The sequence below is a fragment of the Heterocephalus glaber genome, unplaced genomic scaffold (assembly GCF_053883595.1).
Source record: "Heterocephalus glaber isolate CG9 unplaced genomic scaffold, H.glaber_assembly_v1.0 deba00001481, whole genome shotgun sequence".
Lineage (NCBI taxonomy): Eukaryota > Metazoa > Chordata > Mammalia > Rodentia > Bathyergidae > Heterocephalus > Heterocephalus glaber.
The window spans coordinates 12451703-12474678 of NW_028258317.1; the positions used below are offsets into that span (position 1 = coordinate 12451703).

The window sequence follows — 22976 nt, forward strand, 5'->3', positions numbered from 1 at the left end:
CAAAAGCCAAAGCTTCCCTTCCTGGATTGTAGTGGGAGTAGGAAGCTTCCTTCCCCTTAGGTCCTGTTATGCCATGAGTCAGCTCTGAGGAACTGTGGAAGTAACACGACTTTCTTGTGTGTCAATTTCCTCATCTCTAAAGTGGAGCTAGAAAGACTAAAGCAAATCACATTCTCTCCTTGTGCTCCAGTTGCCCCATTAGCACAAAGGTAGCTCTTCTTGTTTTGTGAAATGAGACAATGCAGATAAAGGCATGGATATCAATTTGTTTGTTACTAGGATTCTGATTTCTGTTTTATCTGATGCAAAGGACCAAAAGCTTTGGTTGCATTAGACACAACTCTACACAATCAAATTATTGTGACAGCAACTCCTCAGAAATGTAAAGTTCCCTTTCTGTCCTACTTTGATATACGCTACCTCTATGCATCAAGAGCTAAAAAGATTCCAAACCAAGGTGGCATTGTTTCAACAGGGTTGGAAACCTCCCTGTAGGGCAACAGTGAATACAAACCGGAGGCCCTAGGAGCTCAGGAATGTTGGAGAAATTCAAGGATCCATGAGTGATGTTGACCAAAGACTGGAAAGAGAAAAATCAGACAATGAGCACAAAGAATGGCATGTGTTCTGCCTTGTTTCTGGCCATGAGGCTTTAGTTGAAGTCACCCAGCATGGCACATATTGGTAACACCCCAAAGCCAATGCCAAACACATTCATTCTTCCTTCTTCCTATCCAACAACTCTGCTCTGCCGTGCTGCTTTCCTCTTTTAATTAACTTTTAAATGACACACTACATGCATGCTTTCTCTTTTTAAATATATATGCACCCACAGAAAGCATATAGTGTTGGTGTGTGTTCATGTGATTAGTTTACATAAATGGCATCAGGCTTATGCATTATTCTTCAACTTGCTTTTTTCACTCAACCATATTGTGTGGAGATCTTTCCATGCAGAATTCTGGAGTATGTCTATTTTTAGTCTCAACAGACTGCCAAAGAGCCATCCAAAGGGGCTGTACAATTTACACTTTCACCAGAGCATACAAGAGACCCTATTTCCTCAAAGCCTTACCCACTCAGTATTTTTAAATCATATTTTTTTTTCCTTCTGACTCTACTCATCCTTTTCCCAGTTATTTGGAACTTTTTGTCTTTTTGTTGTCTATCAGCATGATGCTATTTCTCTCAGAAGGGTCACAATTTTGGGGGGGTACCGGGGATCCAACTTGGGACCTTGCGCTTGTGAGGCAGGCAGCAGCACCACTGAGCCAAATCCCCCGCAAGGGCCACAATTTTTTAAAAATACAATGGCTCAATATTGAGTAGACCATGATCTGATCTCTGCCCACATTCTAGCTTTCTCTCCAGATTTCCATCACTCACCTACTGCCCCCTTCAGCCAGCTCCCTGTGTCCCGGGCACACCCACACGGTCCTATTCTTTGCTTTGGCTCAGGGTGCCCCTCATACTTAAATTCTGGAAATTCTGTCCCTCATGCCTACCTGGCAAGATCCTTCTCAGTTCTGCAGGCCCTGCCCAAAGTCACTTCCTTCAGAAAGTCTTCCCTGTTTCTCATATTGCAAACCAGCTTTCTTCCCTTGTTCCTGCACTGTCACAGCCATTCTCCTGACTGCTCTGGGGGCTTTCTGTGTTCCACTATCTTTATATTTACAGCACCTGATAGAGACTCTATGCCCATGAGTATCTGTGCTAGAGCAGTGATGACAGGAATAGAGAATTAAATGACACCTCAAGTTTCACTCAGCTGACAGTGATGAAGCCTGCCCTAGACACCCAGCAGTGGGGATACAGAGAAGAACAGGGGTCCCAAGGAGAAAGTGGAAGAGACAGACATGTCACCAGGCCATTGGTGTATGAGGATGGGGATTTTAATATGAAGTCACAAGCATGTCTTACTGACTTCTCCGTTGATTCGGACTGGCAGAGAATGCTTCCCCCTACTTGTATGGAGATCATGTGGAGTATGGATATTTTTAGTTTTAACAGACCACCAATGAGCCATCCAAAGGGGTCATCCAAAGATGCTTCCTTCACAAGAAGGGATGGCAGTTCTGGGAAGCAGTCACAGATGTGCTCAGCTTTCTCTTGGACCTGACTGTCTCCAGGAAACCCACCTAATGCCTGGCAAGCAAGTCTCTTTTAGGGTGAGTCCACAGAGCAAAAGCCTTCAGTGCAACTTCTTTGGGCAATAAGGTGGTCTTTGGGCCTACCTCTTCATCACTGGCTTTATTTCTCAGCTTGTTCAGAAGCTGTCTGGGGAAGATGAGTGCTGCTTACTTAGGGTTTCCTTGAGACTTTAATAGCTCTTGTGTTCCTAGGCTGCTTTTTGAGTTTACCTCAAATGCTACCAAGTAGAAGAGAAGGTTCTGGAAGTGCTGTGAGAGCAGTGGCACCAGAACAGGAATAGACAGGTGAAGCAGGCTGGCAGGTGGACGCTCTAACACCAGATACTGGCTATGTACAGCAGCCCCAAAGCCCTGAAGTGGTGGACAACCTACTCCCCTACCTTCAGCAAAGGCAGAAAACATATAACCAAGCTCTGACCCGAGGGCTACTCACACTAGACAAGATCTCGATCCGCCCAGGGGGACCCCTGGGTCCTGGAGGTCCCACAGTGCTGATTCCATCCAGTCCCCTTTCACCCTGGTTACAGGAGTAAAAAGTGAAAATAAGTAATTGTGCACGTATAAGAACTTTCTGTACATTTCCACAACTAGGCTGGGAAGTTCTCCCACCCCTTACCTCAGATCTGCGACCTTACCTTGGGTCCCTGGTCTCCTTTGTCTCCTTTGAGACCCTGAAAAAATAAACAAGTAGATAGATATTTTTAGTTTTCTTCTATTCACTTTGTTCACTCTTCACTTTTCCTCGGATTTTATTGTCACTCCCTAGCCCCTCCGGTGGATTTTGTTCCAGGAAATGGCAGCAAAAGATAAAGGGCAAATTTCTCTTCCAGAGTTGAAGGAAGGAGCCCCCAGGGAGAGTGAGGGACTGGAGGTTCTCTCTCAGCACTGGGAGTGTCCTCTTGACTCGTCAGAGCCCTCTGCATCTGGAGAGGCGGATGTCTGAATATTCAGTCACAGAAGGTGCCATGCTGTTCTCTTCTGGGTATGGCTCTGAGTCTTATGTGACAAAGACCGTAAGGGGTGGCCCTCATGAGAGCAAGCATCACAGGAAATAAAGACTGCACCTCCTGGGAACAGGTGCAGTAGGGAGCACAGGGTTTTACAATGGGACAAAGTGTGAGTATTGAATGGGGCAGCTGGAGGGAGGCAACGAAGCAGAGAGGCTTTGAGGTAAGGAAGTGGGGAGAGAAAAAGATGATTTTCAAATTTTCCCACATAGTATTTTGTGCAAAAGTCTGTGGGGGTCCCCAGGGACATAGGCTAAAAAGAGCACCCCATAGGCAATACAGTCTCCCTGTTGCACAGCTGGGGGCTGACAGCACAGAGGGGATGAATTATTGGAAGGGGTAGAGCCAGTACAGCCTCCCACCGCCGCCTCCTCACTCTGATGTGACAGCAGAACAATCCTTACAGGAAGGTTTCAAAGGCAACCTACACTGGAAACAGTTGGCCTGGAGATTCTGGGTTCATTCAGCAGCCTGATATTTCCCGAGCCCTCAGTATCCTGGGGACGAAGGAAGAATAAGAACTTCAGATCTGACTGTTCAGCACATACCTGTGCCAAGTGTAGTGTTGGCAGCTGGGAGCCCAGAGAGAATCAACACAGCCCCTGCCCTTGGAACAGCATTTAGAGAGCTGCTCTTTCCCAAAATCCTTACTGCACATCATGCTTTAACCACAGAAAGGGGGAAGAGTACCTCAAATTCCAGTCCTGTTGCACATCCAGGACCTGGGGGCCCTGGGGGTCCAGGGGGCCCCGGAGGTCCCGTGACTCCAGGAGTGCCAGCTTGTCCATTTTTCCCTGGGGGCCCTGGTAAGCCTCTGTTGCCAGGGTCGCCCTGTAAGGAAGAGGACAGGCTGATCACCAGCCCCAGATTTACTCATGGGAGAAATGGCACACACACACCTGGGTTGGATAACACTCTTTAAAGTTAACTAGTTTGATGAATTCTCTGACTAGTACTGCTCAATGGCACAGAGACAGCTGTCTTGCTAATGGACTTTTTGCTTGGAGAGAAGCTGATGTGCTCATTTGAATGGATTCAAAGGGAGGCGGTGAGAAAGGGGAAACATTGCAAGGTATTCGCTCCCCACCATCCCCAGCTACCCCTCGTGCCCTGAGCAATTCCTCCAAGGTGTGTTTCCCACTGCTCCTTGACATTCATGTGTTTAGCACTTCAACTCAACGGTCTGAGCAATGATACCAAACCCAAGATAGGTGAGGAGGGCGAAGAAAGCTGCTTTGCTTTACCTTTTCACCAACTGAGCCATTAGGCCCTCTTGCTCCCTGAAAAACACAAACACAAGGGCCAATGAGTATATATTTCCATTAGGTATGTTCAGAAGAAAATGCAGAACTATGGACCCTGAAGCAACAGAATATTTTCAGGGGTTTGGCTGACTTCTCCACTCTAAACAAATTGGAATAAGTGGCAGTCTGCTAAGTGAGTCATCCTGAAAGCTTGTGAAACCCATTCTTCAGCTACTAGCTCATTCCATGTCTCGAGAGCAAACCAGAGAAGTTGGAGATGAGTCAGGGAGAGATCACAGAATTCCTAAGAGAGCTGTCAGGGCACTGAAGCCATAATCCTCTTTCCCACCCCTCCCACGGCAGAGGTGAGGGGTACTTCCCTTATTCTAAACCAAGACAAGGGGCTCAAGAATTGACATGTAATCCCCCAGACTTTTAGAAATATGGAGAATGAAGACTGATTCTATTCTAGGAAGATCTAAAGAACAAAAGCTGACCAGAATGGCCTCCAGGGGACAGAAGTGTAGAGGTTTCACAGGAACAGTTTACATGTCTACCCCCACAGGGAATCATGCAATTATGGTTTCTGGGGGATCAGAAATGGGTCCCACAGAAAGAAGCCCCAAATAAGCTTCCAGAAGAGCAAGGGACCCACAGGGGGCAGGTGGACAAGAGTGGTCCCTAAATCAGGTGATAGTAATAGGGGAACCCAGATGGATAATTTGGAAGAGACTACAAATACACCTGCAAGAAATAAGCAGCAATTGCACGGTCGTACAGAAGACAGCGACATGATTATGTTGTGACAGCCATATAAAGCTGTGTGCCCTCAGCTCCCTTTTCCTGGGCTAGAGTCCCCTTCCTACATCAAATCCACAGGAAAGCCAGAAAGTAGTTGTAAAATATCTGTGCTCAAAAATAAGAAGGGAATCGCTTTGGACCTGAAATGAGGATGCCAAAGGGAGACAGATGGGAAGCTGAAGACAGAGGCCTTAGCCATGGCGAGAAACCACAGGAAAAAAAGCATCCCGCAAAATGGCGGAGAAAGACAGGAGTAGGGTGGCCTACAGGCCTCTGACGGGAGACAGGTTGAAATTCTGCAGCAGGATAGCCACCCAGCTCCTGTCACTGACCCTCTGCTCCTACTGGGTCACAGAGATAGGGTAGAGCCTATGATTTGGCTCCCCTGAAAGGGCCAGAGGCACCCAAAACGCAGATCCACCACTGACATACCCTGCTTGATGGTATATCCTACACTTTCCACCCCTTCCTGAGACTCACAAACCTCAGAGGTAGCTACTTGGTCCACCTTCTCAGTGGTCAGTGCAAACAGAGACAGAAGATAGTCTAAAGCAGGATCCCAATGTCAAAAGCAAACACATGAACAAGAAATACCAAACACGAGGAAAAGCAACACTGTGAAAGAAACACAACAAAGCCAACAACAGAATATCCAGCGAAGAAAATAGTGTGAAGAAAGTAGCCCAATTTGGACTTTTAAACTATACAATATACATTCTCAGAGAGAAAAGAAATGTTATAACCACAGAACAAGAACAAGCTATTAAAAGAATAGTACGAAATAGGACCAATTAGAGATCTTGGAAATAAACATATATAAGTGTTCAAATAAAGAACTCATAGAGGGACTGAACAACAGAACAGACACACCTGAAGAGAGAATTAACAGGAAAGCTCGGGCTACAGATTTCTCACAGAAAGCAACATGGGAGGATAGGCACCTAGAAAGAACAATAAAAAGACAGCATCAGAATCCCAATACCTGTTTAATTGGAGAAGCAGATGGAGAGGATAAAGAGAACAGAAAAGAGGCCAGGGCAAGACAACTGCCTCCTGTCTGAGGCACACCTGGGCACGGGAAAGGCCCAGGCTCTCACAGTGGCAGGTCCTTTGTCCTGTGGTTGGAGACCCTGCTCAGCCCTTGGCCTGGGAATGGGGGACAGAGTGGGGAAGAGAATGAGGTCTTGGCAGATGGACCAGGCAGGTGAGTGACAGAACTGCTGCCCTCAACCCTCCATTGGGCCCTGAGGTGGCTTGTGGAACTCAGGCTGCCTCCCTGGCCCGGGAGCCAGTGGAGCCACCCTGGCTATCTGGGAGGTACTGGGTGAAGGAAGCAGCTGAACCTGGGACCGTTTCCCTCCCTCTGGCCAGTGCTCTTGGGAAGAAACTGAGGCCAGAAACATGACTCAAATAACAAAGTTCCTATTTTGCTGCCTAATCTGGAGGCTCCAGTTTCTTCTGTCAGCTTCTCTTCGTGTGATCAGTTGTGCCATCACCTGCTGCCATCTGTCCTTGAGGGAAATGCAGGCCTTTTGCTTCTTCCCAGCAACAAATCAAACCACTGTCAGGGCTACTGTGACACAGAAGCTAAAGTAGTCTCATTGCTGAGAACCTGACAGTTGTCTTGCCAGTTGATCTAATTAAAGAAAATGATGATTATAAAGTGAAAAACTATTTTTTCAATTGCTTTCACTATTTTTTATAGTCAAGAGTGCATTTTGTAGCAGTTTCAGAGGAAGTCCCAGAAGATATTTTGGACTCTGATTTATCTGAAACAGAATTGTTTATCTGAGAAATAGATGGCTTTACCCAGACTGTCCACAGTGAAAAGATGGAACTAGTAGACATTCCACTGGCTTGCAGATATGGTGACCAGCAGTTCCCTGAGTGAATCAGTTTGAGGATGGAAGGGCCTGCCTTATCAGAAATTTCATGAACAGACTGGGTGAAAATTGGAGCTCTGATGAAAGGCTCAGGAAAGACTCCTTACTTCCAAAAGTTGGGATGGCTGAGTCCTTCATTCCTTAGACAGAGCTTCTGTGCTGGGAGGCTGTGAACTGTCTTGGAATTCCAACCAGCAGAGCCGCAAGTGTGGCTATAAGTAATACAACGCAGACAGATAACTCTGCGATGGAAGTTTCATAGCCATGCAGCATGCTATGAAATTGTGGTTTAAAATTCATTAGACTTTGAACTGGAATAGTAAGCTGATTAGTACAACTCAACATACAGGGACATCAAAGAAAAGAACAGGTACATGGGTCTTTTTTTTCTATCGTGGTATCTCAGATTGTGAGTGTCTTGCTCATGGTGTTTGCAATACGAACAAATTCAGTTTGTTATCCACAACAACTGACAATGGTTATTCAGTTCTAGGGAAGCCTATCTTCCAGATGCTCTGCCAAGGACATCTGATGATGAAAGAAAACATAAAGGAAATCAGGCAAATAATGTGATGTTTCATTTACATATGTTGTTACAAGCTCTAAATTGTTTACCGGATTCTAGGCAATAGCAGCTTACTGCTCAAATGATTCTGCTGCTGCTGCTTCCTCTTCTCCTTCTTCCTCTTCTTCTCCTTCTCCTTCTTCCCATCCTCCTCCTCCTTCCTCCCCCCCCCCCCTTTCTTGCACTGCTGTGGATCTAACCAAGGGAGATGCCCATGCTAGGCAAGCACTCTACCATTGAACTGTAACCTCACCCTGCTCAGAGGTATCCTGCTTTTTGATTATAGAAGAATTAGAGAATTGTTTAAAGGCAGGTTGGGGTTACTTGGAGAAACAGGAAGCGGTAATGATTTTTTTGTATTTCTCTTGCATCTTATGGACAAAGACAGAAGCTGATTTTATAATGAAATGTTGGGCCCAATGAAATTACTCCAAGCTCATTTCTGGGAGTGCAACATCCCTTAGCAATTCTGGTTACTGAAGAAAATTTCATAGCACAGACTCTTTTCTGCCTAGGTGTTATGTACTTTCTGAGAACTAAGAAAAATACAAATGACCTAGATTCTGAAAAAAGCAAACAATGACCACCGTTTATCTAAAAAAAAAAAAAACTGTCCATGTCCTCCAACAAGTTCTTCAGCACCCCTTCCAGAGTGATCTTATGTTCTTAGAAAGCAGGCCACTCACATTCATCCTTTCTTAAGCTAAAGGTCTTAGAGTTAGCGACTCACCTTAATTTGGGGGAAATAAACTAAGGAACATTTCTACCATTTTGATGACAATCCTATTTTTTTATAATAATACTATCTAGCTAAATGAATGAAACCTTATTCTTTGAGGAGAAACCCACACTTTAGACAACTGCCTGGACTGGTCTACATGTTCTGCAAATAAGAAAGGCAGCTAACTTCATCAAAGCATGAGGAAAACTTCCCTACAAGTGGATCGATCCAACCATGAAGGCTGCCCAGGCAGGGAATGAGACTCCTGCCACTGGAGTGGAAAGGACAGGAATTGTGAAGGGCAGTCAAGGATCAAATGTCTCATTGGACTGTGTGTTCTGTAACTGTGCTGAGATCACTCATCTTCTTTACTTTCTGTACTTCTTGTTCTCCTCCAGCTCTCGAAATGCAAATTCCCTAGTCCTTCTAAAAAACACCACTACACACAATGCAACAAACTCAGACTCCAAACAAATTTTAGGAACAAACCAACCAGCAAACAAGACTGATCTCCAACAGGCACCCTGGGAAGCTACCACTCCATGCTCATCTGAGCAGCTAATTCCCCAAACTGCAGAGCCACCTGTGGCGAGTTTTGTGTGCAGACATGGGCAAGGGTACCTGTAGATTCCAGACAGAATGTGGGAGGGTTGGGTGGGGCCAGGGGAACTTGTAAGAAGAACAGTGGGGTTTCCTGGAAAATTTAATTTCTTATGAAAAAGCTGGTACATGTAAAATGAAGTCTCTATAGCTCAACAGTTGTTTCTTTTTCTGAGAAATGTGATTTGCATGAAAACTGGGTTACTGTTGAATTAAACATATTTGAGAGCTGAAAGAAACTGGAAATTTAGCTCAGGGACCATGGTGTCTAGGCAGTTGGTATTTTCAGTGCCTTCATGGACCAAGGGGTGCTCAGAGGCACAGCTCTCATCCCAGTGGGAAGAGGCCCTCCCTCCTCAGAACCCTTGTAGATCCCTCTCACCACATTGCTAGTACAAGGATCCTTATTTTTATGACCTCTCTTTGCCAGCATTGCTTATCTTATCTCAAGCAGGCTGGCAAGGAAAAGGGGTAAAAATTCTCCCATCCCAGCATCAGCCAAGGCTTACAGACAGAAGACAGGACAGGCCTACAGACACAGAACAAGGAAGGAAGGCAGGCTGGACTCTGGGAATGGCAGGTCAGTATGGTGACTGAAAGAAGCTTCATTCATCAAACATAAATGGAGGTCTGCACTAGGTGCTAAGGATACAGAGACTACTATGTATCTATGTCAGGGTGGGGGTGAGGGACAGATAGGTCAGCTAACACCTTCAGTGTCACTGGCTAAGAAGGTTCCCAGCAGCTTAAACACTGGGCTGAGAGAAGGCAGGAAGGAGGGGTATTTTCTACTTTTAGGGAGAGTTTCCCACGGGATATTCAGCAGTGCCCTCACCCCAGCTCACAGTTCCACAATTGGCAGTTTCAGTTACCCAGTCAACCACAGTCTGAAAATATTAAGTTAAAAAATGTCAGAAATAAGCAATTCACAAGTTTTAAATTGTGTGCCATTCTCAGTATCAGGAAGAAATCTCGTGCTGTCCAGTGCCATCCTGTCCTGGGCGTGAATCATCTCTTTGGTCCAGTGCATCCACACTGTATATGGTGTTCACCCATCAATTTTTAGTAGCTATCCTGGTTATCAGCTTGACTATTACAGTACTGCAGTGTTTGAGTTATTATTTTACTTAATAATGTCCCTAAAGTGCAAGAGCGGGGATGCTGACAATTTTATTAGTCTATTGTTATAATGGTTCTATTACATTATTAGTTATCATTGTTAATCTCCTATAGTGACCAATAAATGAACTAAACTTTATCATAGGTATGTACGTATAGGTAAAACATAGTACATATAGGGTTTGTTACTGTCCGTGTTCCAGGCATTCACTGAGAGTCTTAGAAATAGCCCCTTAGGAGAAAGAGGGGGACTACTATACATGAACTGGGCCCTGCAAGATGAGAAAAGGGAAAGGACATCCCAGACAGGACGAGGGACAGACAGGTGAAGGACAGTGCAGGGCCTTGGGCTGGTAGTGAAAGGCATGCCCAAGCCTCTCAACAGGGCTGGCCCCTGTCTGGGGCCACGTGAGGGGAGAGTTGTCAATAAGCTAGAGAGTCAGCTGGTACAGACTGGGAATGGTATGAAGGCTCTGTCTGGCAGAGACAGTGGACAGAGTAGTGGGCGATGAGGGCCTGCTATGGAAAGCTGCATCAGCCAAGGATGCAGGACAGGCTATGGGTGGAGCATGGGCACCAGTGAGACCCCCAATACCATGGTATGGGCAAGAAGAAAGATCAGATCAGGGTGGAGAGAAAGGTGGGAGATATGGAGGTCAGTCTTGGTGGCAGGGGAGAGAGGGAAGGAGGAGCTGGAGAAGGCTCCATATCTGAGTCCAAGTCATCTGGTAGATGGCAGCACTGTTCATTGAAGCTGGGATGGACAGAAGCAGGCCAGGAAGATACTGAGCATGGATCTGGGATAATGAGTCTCACAGTGGGGAGGTCTAGCAGAGGTGATCAGTCTGGAATCACAAAGTCAGTCATTCATAGAAGAGGCAAGATCACCTTTAGGGGCCAGAGAGTGTGGCTTTGGCGGCCCCCAGTGTTAGAACGCTCCCAGCTTCCCCATACCTTCTCCCCTTTCATCCCAGGACGCCCCACAGCTCCATCAAGTCCAGGCTCTCCTTCAGGGCCCTGGGAAACATTAAAGACAGTCAGTCCACAACATCTCCAATGAGAGTCACACACCCTTCCTAGAAGGAGGGCAGCTGGGGAGCTGGATGAGGTGGGAGGCCCAGGGCCTTATCTCGGTCTAGAAAGAGCACCAGTCCTGGCCCAGCTGGGCTACCACTGGCTATGCCCCTTGGACAAGCATCCTTCAGTCTCTGGGTCACATTTCCTCCTTCGTGGGGACAAGGCAGGTGTGGACTTGATGGTCTCCAAGGGGCGTCCACCTGGGCCAGCTCTGGGGTCCTATGGTTCCCAAGTCCAGCGCAAGCCTGCACTTCCCACACTGACCACCAAGGAGCAAGGAAACAACACATATAGGATGCTGCTTCGCAAGAGGCGCAGCAGCCGACCAGATGAGGAGGGCTTTTGCTCACAAATGTTAGCTAGCTGATCTCTCCCAGCCTTACACAGTGCCAGGGCCTGCATCTATATAACCCTCCTTGGCTACAGAGAGAGAGAGGGGACTTTAGTTGCTTACCGGGAGCCCAGGTTCACCAGCAGCTCCATCTTCTCCAGGAGAGCCAGGAGGCCCCATAAGAACATCAGTTCCTGGTTTTCCTGGAATCCCAGGTAAGCCAGGTGGTCCTGGAGGGCCTGGGGGACCCTAGAAAACAAGGCATTCCGTTAGAAATAAGGGAGTGGGGAGAAATGTATATTGAGCATGTATGTTTGCACATTCTCTCCATTCCTTAGAACAACCCTACAATGAGAATTGGTGTCCACTTACCAGATCGGGAGACTGAGGCACAATGAGATGTGACTCAAGGACTCAACTCCACATACAGCTTGTTGTGTAAAAGCTGGGATCTGAATCTAAGGTGTTCTGAGCCCATTACACTGTGTGATCTATTGTACAGATATACACAATAAAGATCCCATTGGTTGGGCTGCCCAGAGGAGCTCGAGCTGATTTAGCTTTCTGATTAACTGTGAGGTCAAACACTGCCTGTTTTTTTTGGTACCGGGGATCAAACTCCAGACCTCGAGTTTTCGAGGCAGGTGATGAAACCACTGAGCTAAATCCCCCACCCATCACTGCCTGTTGTCCAGCCTTGTGATTGGCTCTTCCCAAAGTATACACATCTCTGTAGTCTCTTGCTAGGCTGGCTGATCTCACCAGCCCAGAAGGTCCCAAGAAGATTCACTAGGATCCAGTTCCACTCGTGGATGAGATCAGAACCCTTCCAGCCTGGCTATAAGGAGTCGGCAGGGGGCCAGGCAGCCAAATGGAGCTCCTGACTGGGGGCTCAGAGAAGGCTGCAGAGAAGGCTGGGCCTGCAGACAGAGCAACAGCTGCAGCTGGAGAGGGAGGCACTCCCTTGGTGGCGATTGAGAGAGACTGGTGGAGTCCAGCTTTGGGCAGGAGGCCAAGGGGCCACAGGCTCCAAGAAGGAAGGAAGAGCAGACTGCAGGGGGACAGCGGAGGCTGCCTAAGGGTAGGGAGGATTGCAAGCAGGGTGTGGAAGTCAAAAGTGCAAACGCTATCCAAAGAGGCTAGGGGGTCTCTTTAATGAAAAGGGAGTGACGGGATGAAAGAAGGAATTAAGATGTGTGAGGTCCGTGTACCAACTCCACGCAAGGAATGTAAACTTTATGTACTGCAAACACCTCCCCTCCAAAAGGAAGAGGATCGAGATGGGTAGAGGGGGAGGGAGGGAAAGGGAAGGGATGAAAAAGGAATTAAGATATATTATGGACATGTGCCAACTTCCCACAAGGAACGTAAACAGTATGTACTACAAATACGTACTTATAGAAATAAGGAAATCCTTAAAAAGCAAAGAAAAAGGAGTGAGGCGGGTTGGCTCGGGCAAAAGGCAATGTGTGGAGGTGAAGGTTTGGGGCAAACGTGCTGCTGGAGCCGCTGCCAGAGGAAGGCACAAAGTGGAGAAGAGGAGGCTCTCCATGTAAATCCAGACTCACACTTACTTAAAGTAAGACAAAACTGACCGAAGCAGAAAGTTTCAAATGCATACAACAGTAAAGAGCAAAGTGTAACAAATCTCCGAGAACTCATCAGCAACAGTCCTCAGCACTGACCCTCTGCTTTCATCATTGCTGCTCCCACATCTTTCCCTCTGGGTCATTTTGAATTTAGACACCAGATGGCATCACCCTTCACACTCACCCTTAGGAACTCCTCTTGGTCCACCAGGTCCCCGGAGCCAGAGCCGATGTCCAGGGCCCAGCCCAGGCCAGAGCCCACTGCCTCGGTACCCACCTGGGAAGAGAAGAAATTCCCAAAGCTGGACTCCAAGTCTCCAAGGACAGCCACATCACTGGACATTTTCCCTACGTCACGGCCCCATAACTTTTGCCACCCATTTGCCCTCTGGCCTTTTCCCCACTCCAGCTGCCCTCCTCCCTCCTTGTTCACCCCAGAGTGGCTGGTTCTCAGCCTCCTTGCCCACATTTAAACCCCAACTCCAAGCCCAGTTCTACAGTTGTCTCCTTCGTGAAGTCCTCTGCACCCCTCTTCCAGAAGCAAAAGTCACCTCTCTTTCTTCTGGGCTCCTCTGGCCTCTGTTCAAGGGCCCAGTTAGGTGCTAGTACTACCCGACTCGTAACTTAGTTGTTGGTGTGTCTGTCAGCCCCTCTAGACTAGAAAAGGTCCAAATATGTGACCTCCTGCATGTCCAGAGTCCAGCACAAGCTCTGGCACTGCAAAGGCCCTCGGTGTGCACCTGTCATTGTGCACAAAGGCCTCCAAAGAAGCAAAGGAAATTTTCAAAATGCCTTCCTGGTACTGAGTTCCTGAAGACAGGAGGCAGGCAAGGCTTCCTTGGATCACTCAATGGATGTACACTGAGCACCCACAAAAAGGTTTCAGAAGGAGCCGGGCGTGGGCTACGAACGGGCGCATGGAAATCATGTGGTAGGCTTGTGGAGTAGGAGAGGGGGTGGTGAGGGAGGCAGGGGGACCAGGCTATTGCCCTCTCTGTCCCAGGGAAGAGGAAGCACTGCAGGCTAGACTTGGAGAGACCAAGGGACAGCCTGGTTGGGGAGTGGGAAGGAGAAGATCCCTTAAGGACATTTCCTGTGTTCCCCCCTTGGTGACAAGATAAATGCAGTGCCATTCTTGCCACTCTCAGGAGTGAGGCATCGGTTGGCAGGGAGCAGGTCTGGGCCAGAGGTGGAGGTTCAGCTTGGAACATGTTGAGTTGGATGCAGGATAGAAATGAATTCTCATGCTGAGTACACTGCAGGATTCTAGTAGAGGCAGGAAGCCCTGAGTTTTGACCAGAAGATACTTTGGGAGGCTGTCTTTATACATTGTGGGTCCAGCAGGCCCAGAAATTCCAGGGACCAGAGAGTCCCTCCCCAGCATTGTCCGAAAGAGAACAAAATGGTCCAGGAATAAATCATCCCCCCAAACTGTCCTCTTTCTCTTCATAGAAAGGGGCTCATCTTTAAGATCTAGATCATGCACGAGTAAAGAAAGACAAAAGGACAGTGGAAATATTGACAGTGAAATCCCAAAATACGAAGTGGCCAGAGGCAGAGAAGAAGAAAGACAACACCATCCCAGCCTGTTCTCTCTTCCCACACCCAGGTGGACACAAACCTGAAGCCCTAGGGCTGGAGCCATCTTGCCTGAGAACCTCCTCCACAAAGCCAAGGAACTGAGGAGGGGTAGGGAGGCAGGGCCAGCATGGCAATGGGAAAGGCAATGCTGCCTAGGGCAGGGGAAGCTCCCTGAGTGTGACTTTCTGGAGACCACAGACCGGGGTCACTGTGATGCACCCCCTTGGAAAGGGTTTTCCAACTAGCAGTTATTTTAATAAGAGGACTTCATTATCTTTCTACAGTGACCGAGGTAAGACAGTATTTCCATAAATGTCACCTCATTTTATCGTGGATGAAATTACCACCACCCCCCATTTTATAGATGAAGAATCCAAAGGGAAGAAGTGGGAAAGGAGCGTCCTGAGATCCTCCAGCTGCTAAGAGGCAAATCCAGGACTGTAGTCCTTGGAAGCTTGTTTACGAAATACTTTCCTAGGTAGAAAATCGGACAGTTTGACCCACAGAGCACTGGCATTGGAAGGACCCAGTAACAGATAAGAAAGAGGCCCGCAGAGGCCAAGGGAGTCGGTCAAGGTCACTGTTGGTAAGAAGAGTCAGAACTGTTCCTGTGCTATTCTGGGATTTCTCTTTGAGGCTCAGTCCTCTTGCCACTTCTGTCCTCACCTTGATTGAATGGACTAAATTAACCCCAAATAACATGCTCAGCACCCTTGCTTGGGAGTCAGTGTGCCCTCCAGAAAAATCATAGCACAAACCTTTTCTCCTTCAGGTCCAGACTGTCCTTCCATTTCCCCATGTACTAGTTGAGCCTGAAACAAGATTTGGTTAATAACTGGTCACAGGGTCTCTGGAACATGCAGCTGCTGAGCTCTGATGACTTTCCTGGCGCTGGCCAGTGAGTTGGGCACGGGTTGGGGGTTGTACTGGGCTAGAGTAGGTGAGAAACCATGGTCACCGCTGCAATCCCTGTACCTAGAAGACCACAGCCTCTTAGTATCTATTTACCAAGTGACTATGGAAAGACCATGGCATTTGGAGTCATCCAGACTTGACAATCGGTCTCATCTTTTGCTAGTGTTCCCCAACACAGATTTAAAAGTATTTAAGTTCATTTTAAGGGCAATGTTTGCCCTATGTTCCCTAAAAGATTTGAATACCTCACCAGTCCTTCTAAATGGAATGACTCTTGTTTCAACCACTGTGGCCTTTGCTGAACAACTCTGGCTCTAGTCTGAGATGATGATGGAGGTCACTGTAGAAACCAAGCCAGAAAGCCCTAAGACCAAGGCTCTCATCCTGCCTGACCCCTGGGAACTGTATGACCTGGGGCAAAAGCCTAATCCTCTCAGCCTCATATGCAAAATAATTCTATTTAGCTAATTTGAACACATCCTTTGTGCTAGGCAAGGTTTTCCATGTATTAACTCATTTAATCCTCACAACACACGAAGAGGAAGGTGCTGTGATTATGACCCCCGTTCCACGCATGGTAAACGCAGACAGGGCAGGTGGAGAGTGGCAGAGTTGTGCAGGGCCAGGCTTGGATGCTGACTCTCACCCACCAAGCTGTACTTCGTTGGTGACTCAGATTCAAAATGATCCTAAAAGCACTCCAGAAGGCCTCCTCTCTTGCCATCATTATTGTGCTTTTACACCTTCTGATCGGGGACTGGGGAGTCCATTTCAGTTCAAGGCAGGTACCTAGCACAGGCACTGAACAGTGACTTGTCTTCATCGATCACATACAAGGATGTCACACTGTGTGCCCATTCACCTCTCCCTTTCTTTTGTCTTCCTCCCTTGGAGTTTTCAAAAAATCTGTTGCAACCATCGTTAAGTCCCCATGGTGGAAAACACCAAAATGCATGAAAAATCTACCAACCTCCCACAGTTACAACCACTTTGAGACAACAACCGCTAGTATTTAGGGAGGGTATTTCCTTCTAGGGTTCTTGCGTGTGAATATTTTTAAATACTGAAGACCACACAATAGACTCAAGATTATAACCAGCTTCTTTTACTTAACGTGATATACTGGGTATGTCCTCTACCATTAAATACCAATAAGAATAATGTTAAGAGCTGCATAATGTTCCATTATTTGAATATAATTTAATTCAATTAATCACCAATTGTTTGCTAATTAGTTCATGCCCAATTTTTCTCTACTATGAACATTAAAATCTACTATGAAATTAACATCCTTGTAAACAAAGTTTTTTTACATGTTGGACTATCTCCATCAGGATAAATTCCTGGACCAGAAGTTTCTGGTTGCAGTTTTATGGTGGTTAACTTATGGTTGTTAATATGTAGTTTTATGGTTGTTAATATCTGTGGACAAAGAGTTTCCCAGAAGCAATAAACCTTCAACACCCCCACCAACATAGCTGGCTTCACCAGGCCAACTTCTTAAGGCAGAAAATACAAAGAAATAAGAAAAACTGAGCCAGATTCTTCAACAAACCAATAGCAGAAAGAGAAAAGAAGGGGTAAAGACGGCTAGAGATTAGAAGACATCTGAGACAAATTAACCACATATTTAGATTCACAATCAAACAATCTAACTGGGAAAGAACATTTTTTTAAAACCAGGGAATTAAATAATATGAAGGAACTATTGTTAATTTTGTTAGAGGGACAATGACTATGTGGCTATGCAAAAAAAAACCAACAAACATTCCACATCAATCTATTACCAGCACACATTGACTTATTTACAATTTAAATGAAAAGATGTTTGGGACTTTTGAAAAAGACTCCAACCTTCCCCTTCTCTTCAAGAAGATGGTGGGAGGAGGTAGAACAGATAAAGCCTGATTGGCTACAGGATGATAACTGTTTAAACCAAGTGATGGCCATGTGGGGGTTACGTATGTCATTTTAAGACCCTTGGTCAATTTTTTAGATTTTAAAAAGTATTAAGATTTATTTATTTATTTTGGTTTTTTGAGACAGGGTCTTCTTGTGGTTTAGGCTGGTCTTGAACTCATCACATAGGACAGGCTGACCTCTTAAGTTTTAAAAAGAAAGAAGGCTCTACTAGCGCCCGCTGCAGCCCCACTCAGGAGCTCTGGCTGGGGTTTTTGCACATACCATGGGGTGGGGACTGCAATGGTGGGGGACACTGTGAGGGAGCACATTGTGTACTGCCATCACAGCTAGCTGGCGGCTCCCTCGCTAGCTGCCTGTGGTCCTTTCCTGGTGTCCCACCCCAGTCTGTCTAACTCTCTAGGTTGGCACTAGACTCAGACTCTGTAGGGCTTTAAGGACCCCTCCATCCCCTATGTGTATCTAATGTGCACTGCATTTAAAAGCAGAGTCCTCACTAGCCTTCCTCCTTTATCAATGATAGCAGGGAGGGCAGGGGCCCAGGTGGCTCAGGCCGTGCTGGAACCAGAACCTTGCCTCCTGGCTCTCCATCAAGGGTCTTCCCACCATGCTGCACTCTCACAGATGAGATCCCGGCTGGGTGATGCTCATGAGCAGGAGCCACAGGTCAGCAGGCTCCAGTCCACCTTAGCTTAAGCTGGCCACCAGTGGGAGGGCTTCCTCTAAAACTACTCACCTTTGAGGAGCTCTGTGCTTCACACGACTCCGGGATTCAAGAACTCAGTTTCCTTTTGGGTTTTTGCTTCATTTTGGTTTGGTTTGTGTGGTGCCAAGGATCAAACCCAGGGCCTCACACATGCTTGGTCACTGAGCTATACTCCCAGTCCTCCTCCCCCAGCCCGCCCCAGTTTTTGTTTTGAAACAGGGTTTTGCTAAATTGCTCAGGCTAGCCTTGATCCCAGGTTCAAGCAGCTGGGATTATAGGCCTGCACGACCACACTCAGCTGGGTTTCCTATTTCTAAAAGACAAATTTATAGCCCTTAAGTGGTGACAACCTCGTGTGTATACACAGTGTTCCCAACATTCTCTGACTTAACCTCAGTTACTCCCATTCACACACAGAAACAGGCTCAGGAAACAAAAAGGTCTGCTTAGGGTCACACAGCGGCATTCCAGAATCCTAGGAATCTGTGGAGGAGTGGGCTTGACAGGCCCCCACCACCCACCAACACTTCCCTCCCCCCAGTCCCGCCCAGCCCGGCAATCAGCTTTTGCATCTTCTAACAGCACTGCTTCTTAGAAGGATCTCATTTCAATTTTAAAAAGGCAGTCTGGGACCCAAGGCTGTGTCCCTTTGATTTTCACTCCCTACTTTTTCCTCAGCAAACTGCAGTTTCCTCAAGTGTGCCCAAAGGTTGAAGGCCCTAAAATGCTCAAATTTGAAAACCAGAAAAATGAGAACCCACATCCAAGAAGGCCAGGGCTGGTCTTCATCTTCCCTGTGATATCTGCCAACTCAAGTCTGTCCACCTGTACGCCACTCACCAGAGTGACCCGTCCCTCAGGAGCCGCTGTGGGTACCGGGAGCGGCAGCCCATCAGGGGGAGCGCTGCCAGTCTCCTCTCTGCCAGCGGTGGCCAGGGGCTCCAAGTCTTCCTTGTCATCAGGTACCTGAGAGGGAAACAACTGGAGAAGTCACTTGGGCTGCCGAGGTGGAGTGGGTGTGGTAAGAGTCATTTCTATGGTGAAGCCCATCTTCAAAACACTTTCGAACCTACATCACCCCTGACAGAAATCGCATCTCTTCCCAGGGCTCAGCTTCCAGCAACCTGCCCCACATGGGGCCACTTGTGTCTGAGAAAGTTCCTCTTGGTCAAAGCTAGGAGGTAGCAGGGAGGGACAAAAGCCAAGGCCCAACCCGTCTCTGTCACACTCCTGCCCTTGCACCCTGCCCCATCTGGCAGATACCTCCTAAGAGAGCCAAAGGGGGCATGCATCTCTGTGGAGGCCACTAACTGCTCCTGATCCAGGATGCTGACCTCTCTCTCCCATGAGCCAGAGGGGACGCTAGATGACACTTACAGAGGTGACCACTTGTCTCAGGGCCACTGTGGGTGTGAGAACAGCCAGGCCATCTGTGGAGGCCCTGCTGGCATGTGCAGGGGCCACTGTGGGTGTGAGGACAGCTAGGTTGTCTGTGGAGGCTCCACTGGCTTCCTCTTCTCCAGGAGTACTGAGGGGAACTTCTGTGGGAGCTGCAACTGAGGTTAACCATTCTTTGCCTGGACCCTGGAACAAAGCCAGCATGAGAGACGGTCCCAGGTGATCCATGCCCAGCTTCAGGGAGTGTGCAGGGGTCTGCAGGGAGGAAACCCCCAGGGCCAGCAGATCACTGGCAGCTCCTTCACTCCTTTCCCTTTGCACACTGAGAACTGTACTTCAGTCCACAGACCTCTTTCAGGGCATTCCTGACCCAAGTGCTTATCTGATCTTGGTCTTCATGTATCCAGTAATGGGGAGCTTACTACTTCGACTTTCAGACAGTTCTGTTCAAGTTCTGGTTTCTATTCAGCTAAGATGCAGTGGAACTGGGACCTGATCTCTTATGGCTTGTCTTCAAAGAAAAGGGAGAAGAAACAAAAGAGAAAGGAGAAGAAGAAGAGCACTGAAATCATCCACACAGCTGCCGGATGGCTTGGAGAGCTCAATCACTGCTCAGTCCCTGTGCTGCCACTGCAGTTTCCCTATGTGGACATTAGGCCAGAGCTGGGACGCTGCTTGACCAGTGTGACACAGACTGGGGAGCAGGTGTGTGGATGCCCTCAGAGGCAGGGCTGTTGGCCTTCGATGGCCTGGCTGCCCCTCCATGCATTCACTCAGCAAACGCTCATCCACCACCAGTCAGGAGGGAAGTGTAGCAGTAAATGGTGTCTGTGATCCCTGTCCTCGCTGCGCTTACACCCTGCTGAGAAGCCAGATATGATCTAGTGGCCAAGTTTATTATGGATCTAAATTGTGATGAGCCTCCTAAGGACAAGGATGGGGGCCTTGCCAGTGTGGAACGCCCCCTTCCAGAGGAAGCAGAGTTCAAGTTGGCTATAGGACAAGCAAGAATGGAAATAAGGAGAGGAAGAGAGGCTCTTGGCAGAGAGAAGGGGCCTGGCAAGACCGCAAGGCAAAAAGAAAGAGGCCTGCTCAAAAAGTGAAAGGGAGACAGGCTGGAACACCTGGGGCTGGGGACAGAAGAGCCCGAGACCCTGAAAGGCTTTGGGAGAGCTGGTTCTGCAGGTCAGGGTGAGGGACAGCTTGCTTCTAAGCAGGGGGCTGAAACTCCAGGGAGGTGTCATAAGAGAAGATGGAGAGGTCGGGAAGGGCCTCAGAAATTGCCTGGGCTGGGGACACACGATCAGTCTAGGGGCAGACACCAGAGGACAAAAGTGGGAGGGTTCACGACGGCTCTGGGCAGAAAAGTCAGTGAGACCTGATGCTTGATGGGACGTGAGATGTTAGGGAGAGAGAAGAGAGTTCTGCCTGTGGGAACACAGGAGTGGACATGGGCAGTGGGGTTTGAATCCTCAGAGTGGAGAACTAACTGGCGGGTGCCATTATAGGGACACCATGGGGACGGGCTTGCCCAAGGCCCTGGCGCGCTTGTATCCTGCACTCCAGGCAGACAGGACTGAGCAGCCCTGCCAGGATCTCCCTGCTGCTGCATCCTGACCCCTCCACCCAGCCTTCCGATAGCTTGTGGCCACTCCATTACCTCCCCCCGCATACAGACACCGCCTGTCACCTGGCTCCTGGCCCCTGCTGATGAGGGCAGAGGGTCCCCACTGGTCCCCTGTTCTACCCCACAGCAAGCTTTTAGTCCAGGAGGTACTGTGTCTCCATGTAGAGGCCTGCAGCTGTCCCGGCGCTTCATGCTCCTTACCAGCGTGGTCTCTTCCCTGGGGCTCTGGGTGGACATGGTGAGGGTGGGCCCCACAGTGGACACGCTGCCTGACTCTACTTCCCCAGCAGTGCTGACGGGCACCTCGGCCTCCCCTGCTCCCACTGCTGCTGAACCTTCTTCGTCCTCCAGACCCTGAATAGAAAGACGGCCCGAGGGACCATGTCAGCAGACCACACCCCTGATCCTCCAGGGCAGGGCCCCTGCTGCACCTTCATTGTGTAACTACCTGCCCTTCAAAGTGCACACACGCCACAAGACTCCCACACCTCCTCCCTGGTTCCCTACCCGTGCTGTTCACCGAAGGCCCTGCCACCCTCAAGAGACATGTGCCCACTTGCTGTTCCGCTCAGCCTCTGCCCTCTACTCCTGGGTGTAAACATCCCCCTGGTGTCTAGGTTGTTGTGCTGGGGTAAAAATCCAGGTTCTTGGCCTCCCCACGTCTTGTTAAGGGAGCTATTTACACTGTGGGTCACCTGGCCACTTCCTGCCTCCTGTTCCCCCTAACTGGGTGCCTGCCATCTGGCTTCCACCCCACTTCCCAAACTGCTCTCACCATGTTGTCACTCAGAGCCACATTTATAAATGCAATGGACACTTTTCAGTCCCTCACTCTGCAGGACTTGCAGCAGGATGCTACATGGTGGATGTTGCTCTAGAGCCGGCTGCTATCACCACTCACCTGGGCCCTGATACAGCCTCTGTGCCCCTCCCCAAGTCCAGGCTGGCTTCCCTGTCCTTTCCCTCTTGGAAGTCAGGGTGATCTTTCTAGAATTCCAAACTGTCTGCACCTCTCTGCTGTGTCTCACCCAGGTGGCTCCTGACTTCTGCTGGGTTCTCTTGGGCTCCTAGGCAGGGCCCCCAAAGCCCTTGTGGTCTCAGAGGCCTCTCCAGCCCCATCTCCCCCTCCTTCCCTCCCAGCCAACTCCTGGGGCTGCACAAGCTTCTCTGGCTCCTTTGAGACTCACAGGCCTTTGCTCCTGCTGGCCCCTTTCCGGTGCCCTGTCACACCGCCAGCGGCTCAGCTGCTTCTACTCACCCTCCCTCCAGTCTTGCCTTCTTACCTTCCAGACCCCCAGGGTTGAGTCTGGGCCCCTGGTGCTCCCAGAGCACCCTGAGTCTCCTCTCTTCACCTCTTACCACTGTGTTTCCTATCTGCCTCCAGTACCTGGAACCAGGCTGAGCGCCCAGCACAGTGTGGTGCTCTGTAAACACCTGCTGGGTGATACAGCATCAGCCTCAACCTCCTACTCTGAGCTCAGCAGCCTCGGCCCCACGTGGCTGTCCCTCTGCACTTTGCCAGCCACTGCTCCACCAGGACAACCTGACCTCCCCCAAAACGGCTCAAGTGGGGTGTGCACCAGGACAACTTACTGGGGCGGTCCCTTCCCGAGGGTTTAGGGTGGACATGACCAGGGTTGGTCCTCCTGTGGGCACGCTGCTGACCTCTGCCTCCCGGGCTGTGGTGATGGTCACCTCATCCTCCCCTATTGCTGTTGCTGCAGAGCCCTGGAAACAAGGAC

General features: G+C 48.7%; 1 protein-coding gene across 1 annotated transcript in view; it reads right to left on the reverse strand.

The window, feature by feature from the left end:
- Col15a1 (collagen type XV alpha 1 chain) overlaps positions 1–22976 on the reverse strand; it is a 101333-nt gene that overhangs the window by 29739 nt on the left and 48618 nt on the right. Inside the window, exons 9-22 of the mRNA XM_021244521.2 lie at positions 22828–22962; positions 21436–21588; positions 19587–19793; positions 19050–19175; positions 15427–15480; positions 13272–13364; positions 11622–11747; positions 11045–11107; positions 4402–4437; positions 3848–3988; positions 3586–3654; positions 2786–2821; positions 2584–2667; positions 515–580 (exon numbers count right to left, since the gene is read on the reverse strand). Coding sequence (XP_021100180.2) covers positions 515–580; positions 2584–2667; positions 2786–2821; positions 3586–3654; positions 3848–3988; positions 4402–4437; positions 11045–11107; positions 11622–11747; positions 13272–13364; positions 15427–15480; positions 19050–19175; positions 19587–19793; positions 21436–21588; positions 22828–22962 — 1389 coding nt within the window. The remainder of the gene's footprint in view (positions 1–514; positions 581–2583; positions 2668–2785; positions 2822–3585; positions 3655–3847; positions 3989–4401; positions 4438–11044; positions 11108–11621; positions 11748–13271; positions 13365–15426; positions 15481–19049; positions 19176–19586; positions 19794–21435; positions 21589–22827; positions 22963–22976) is intronic.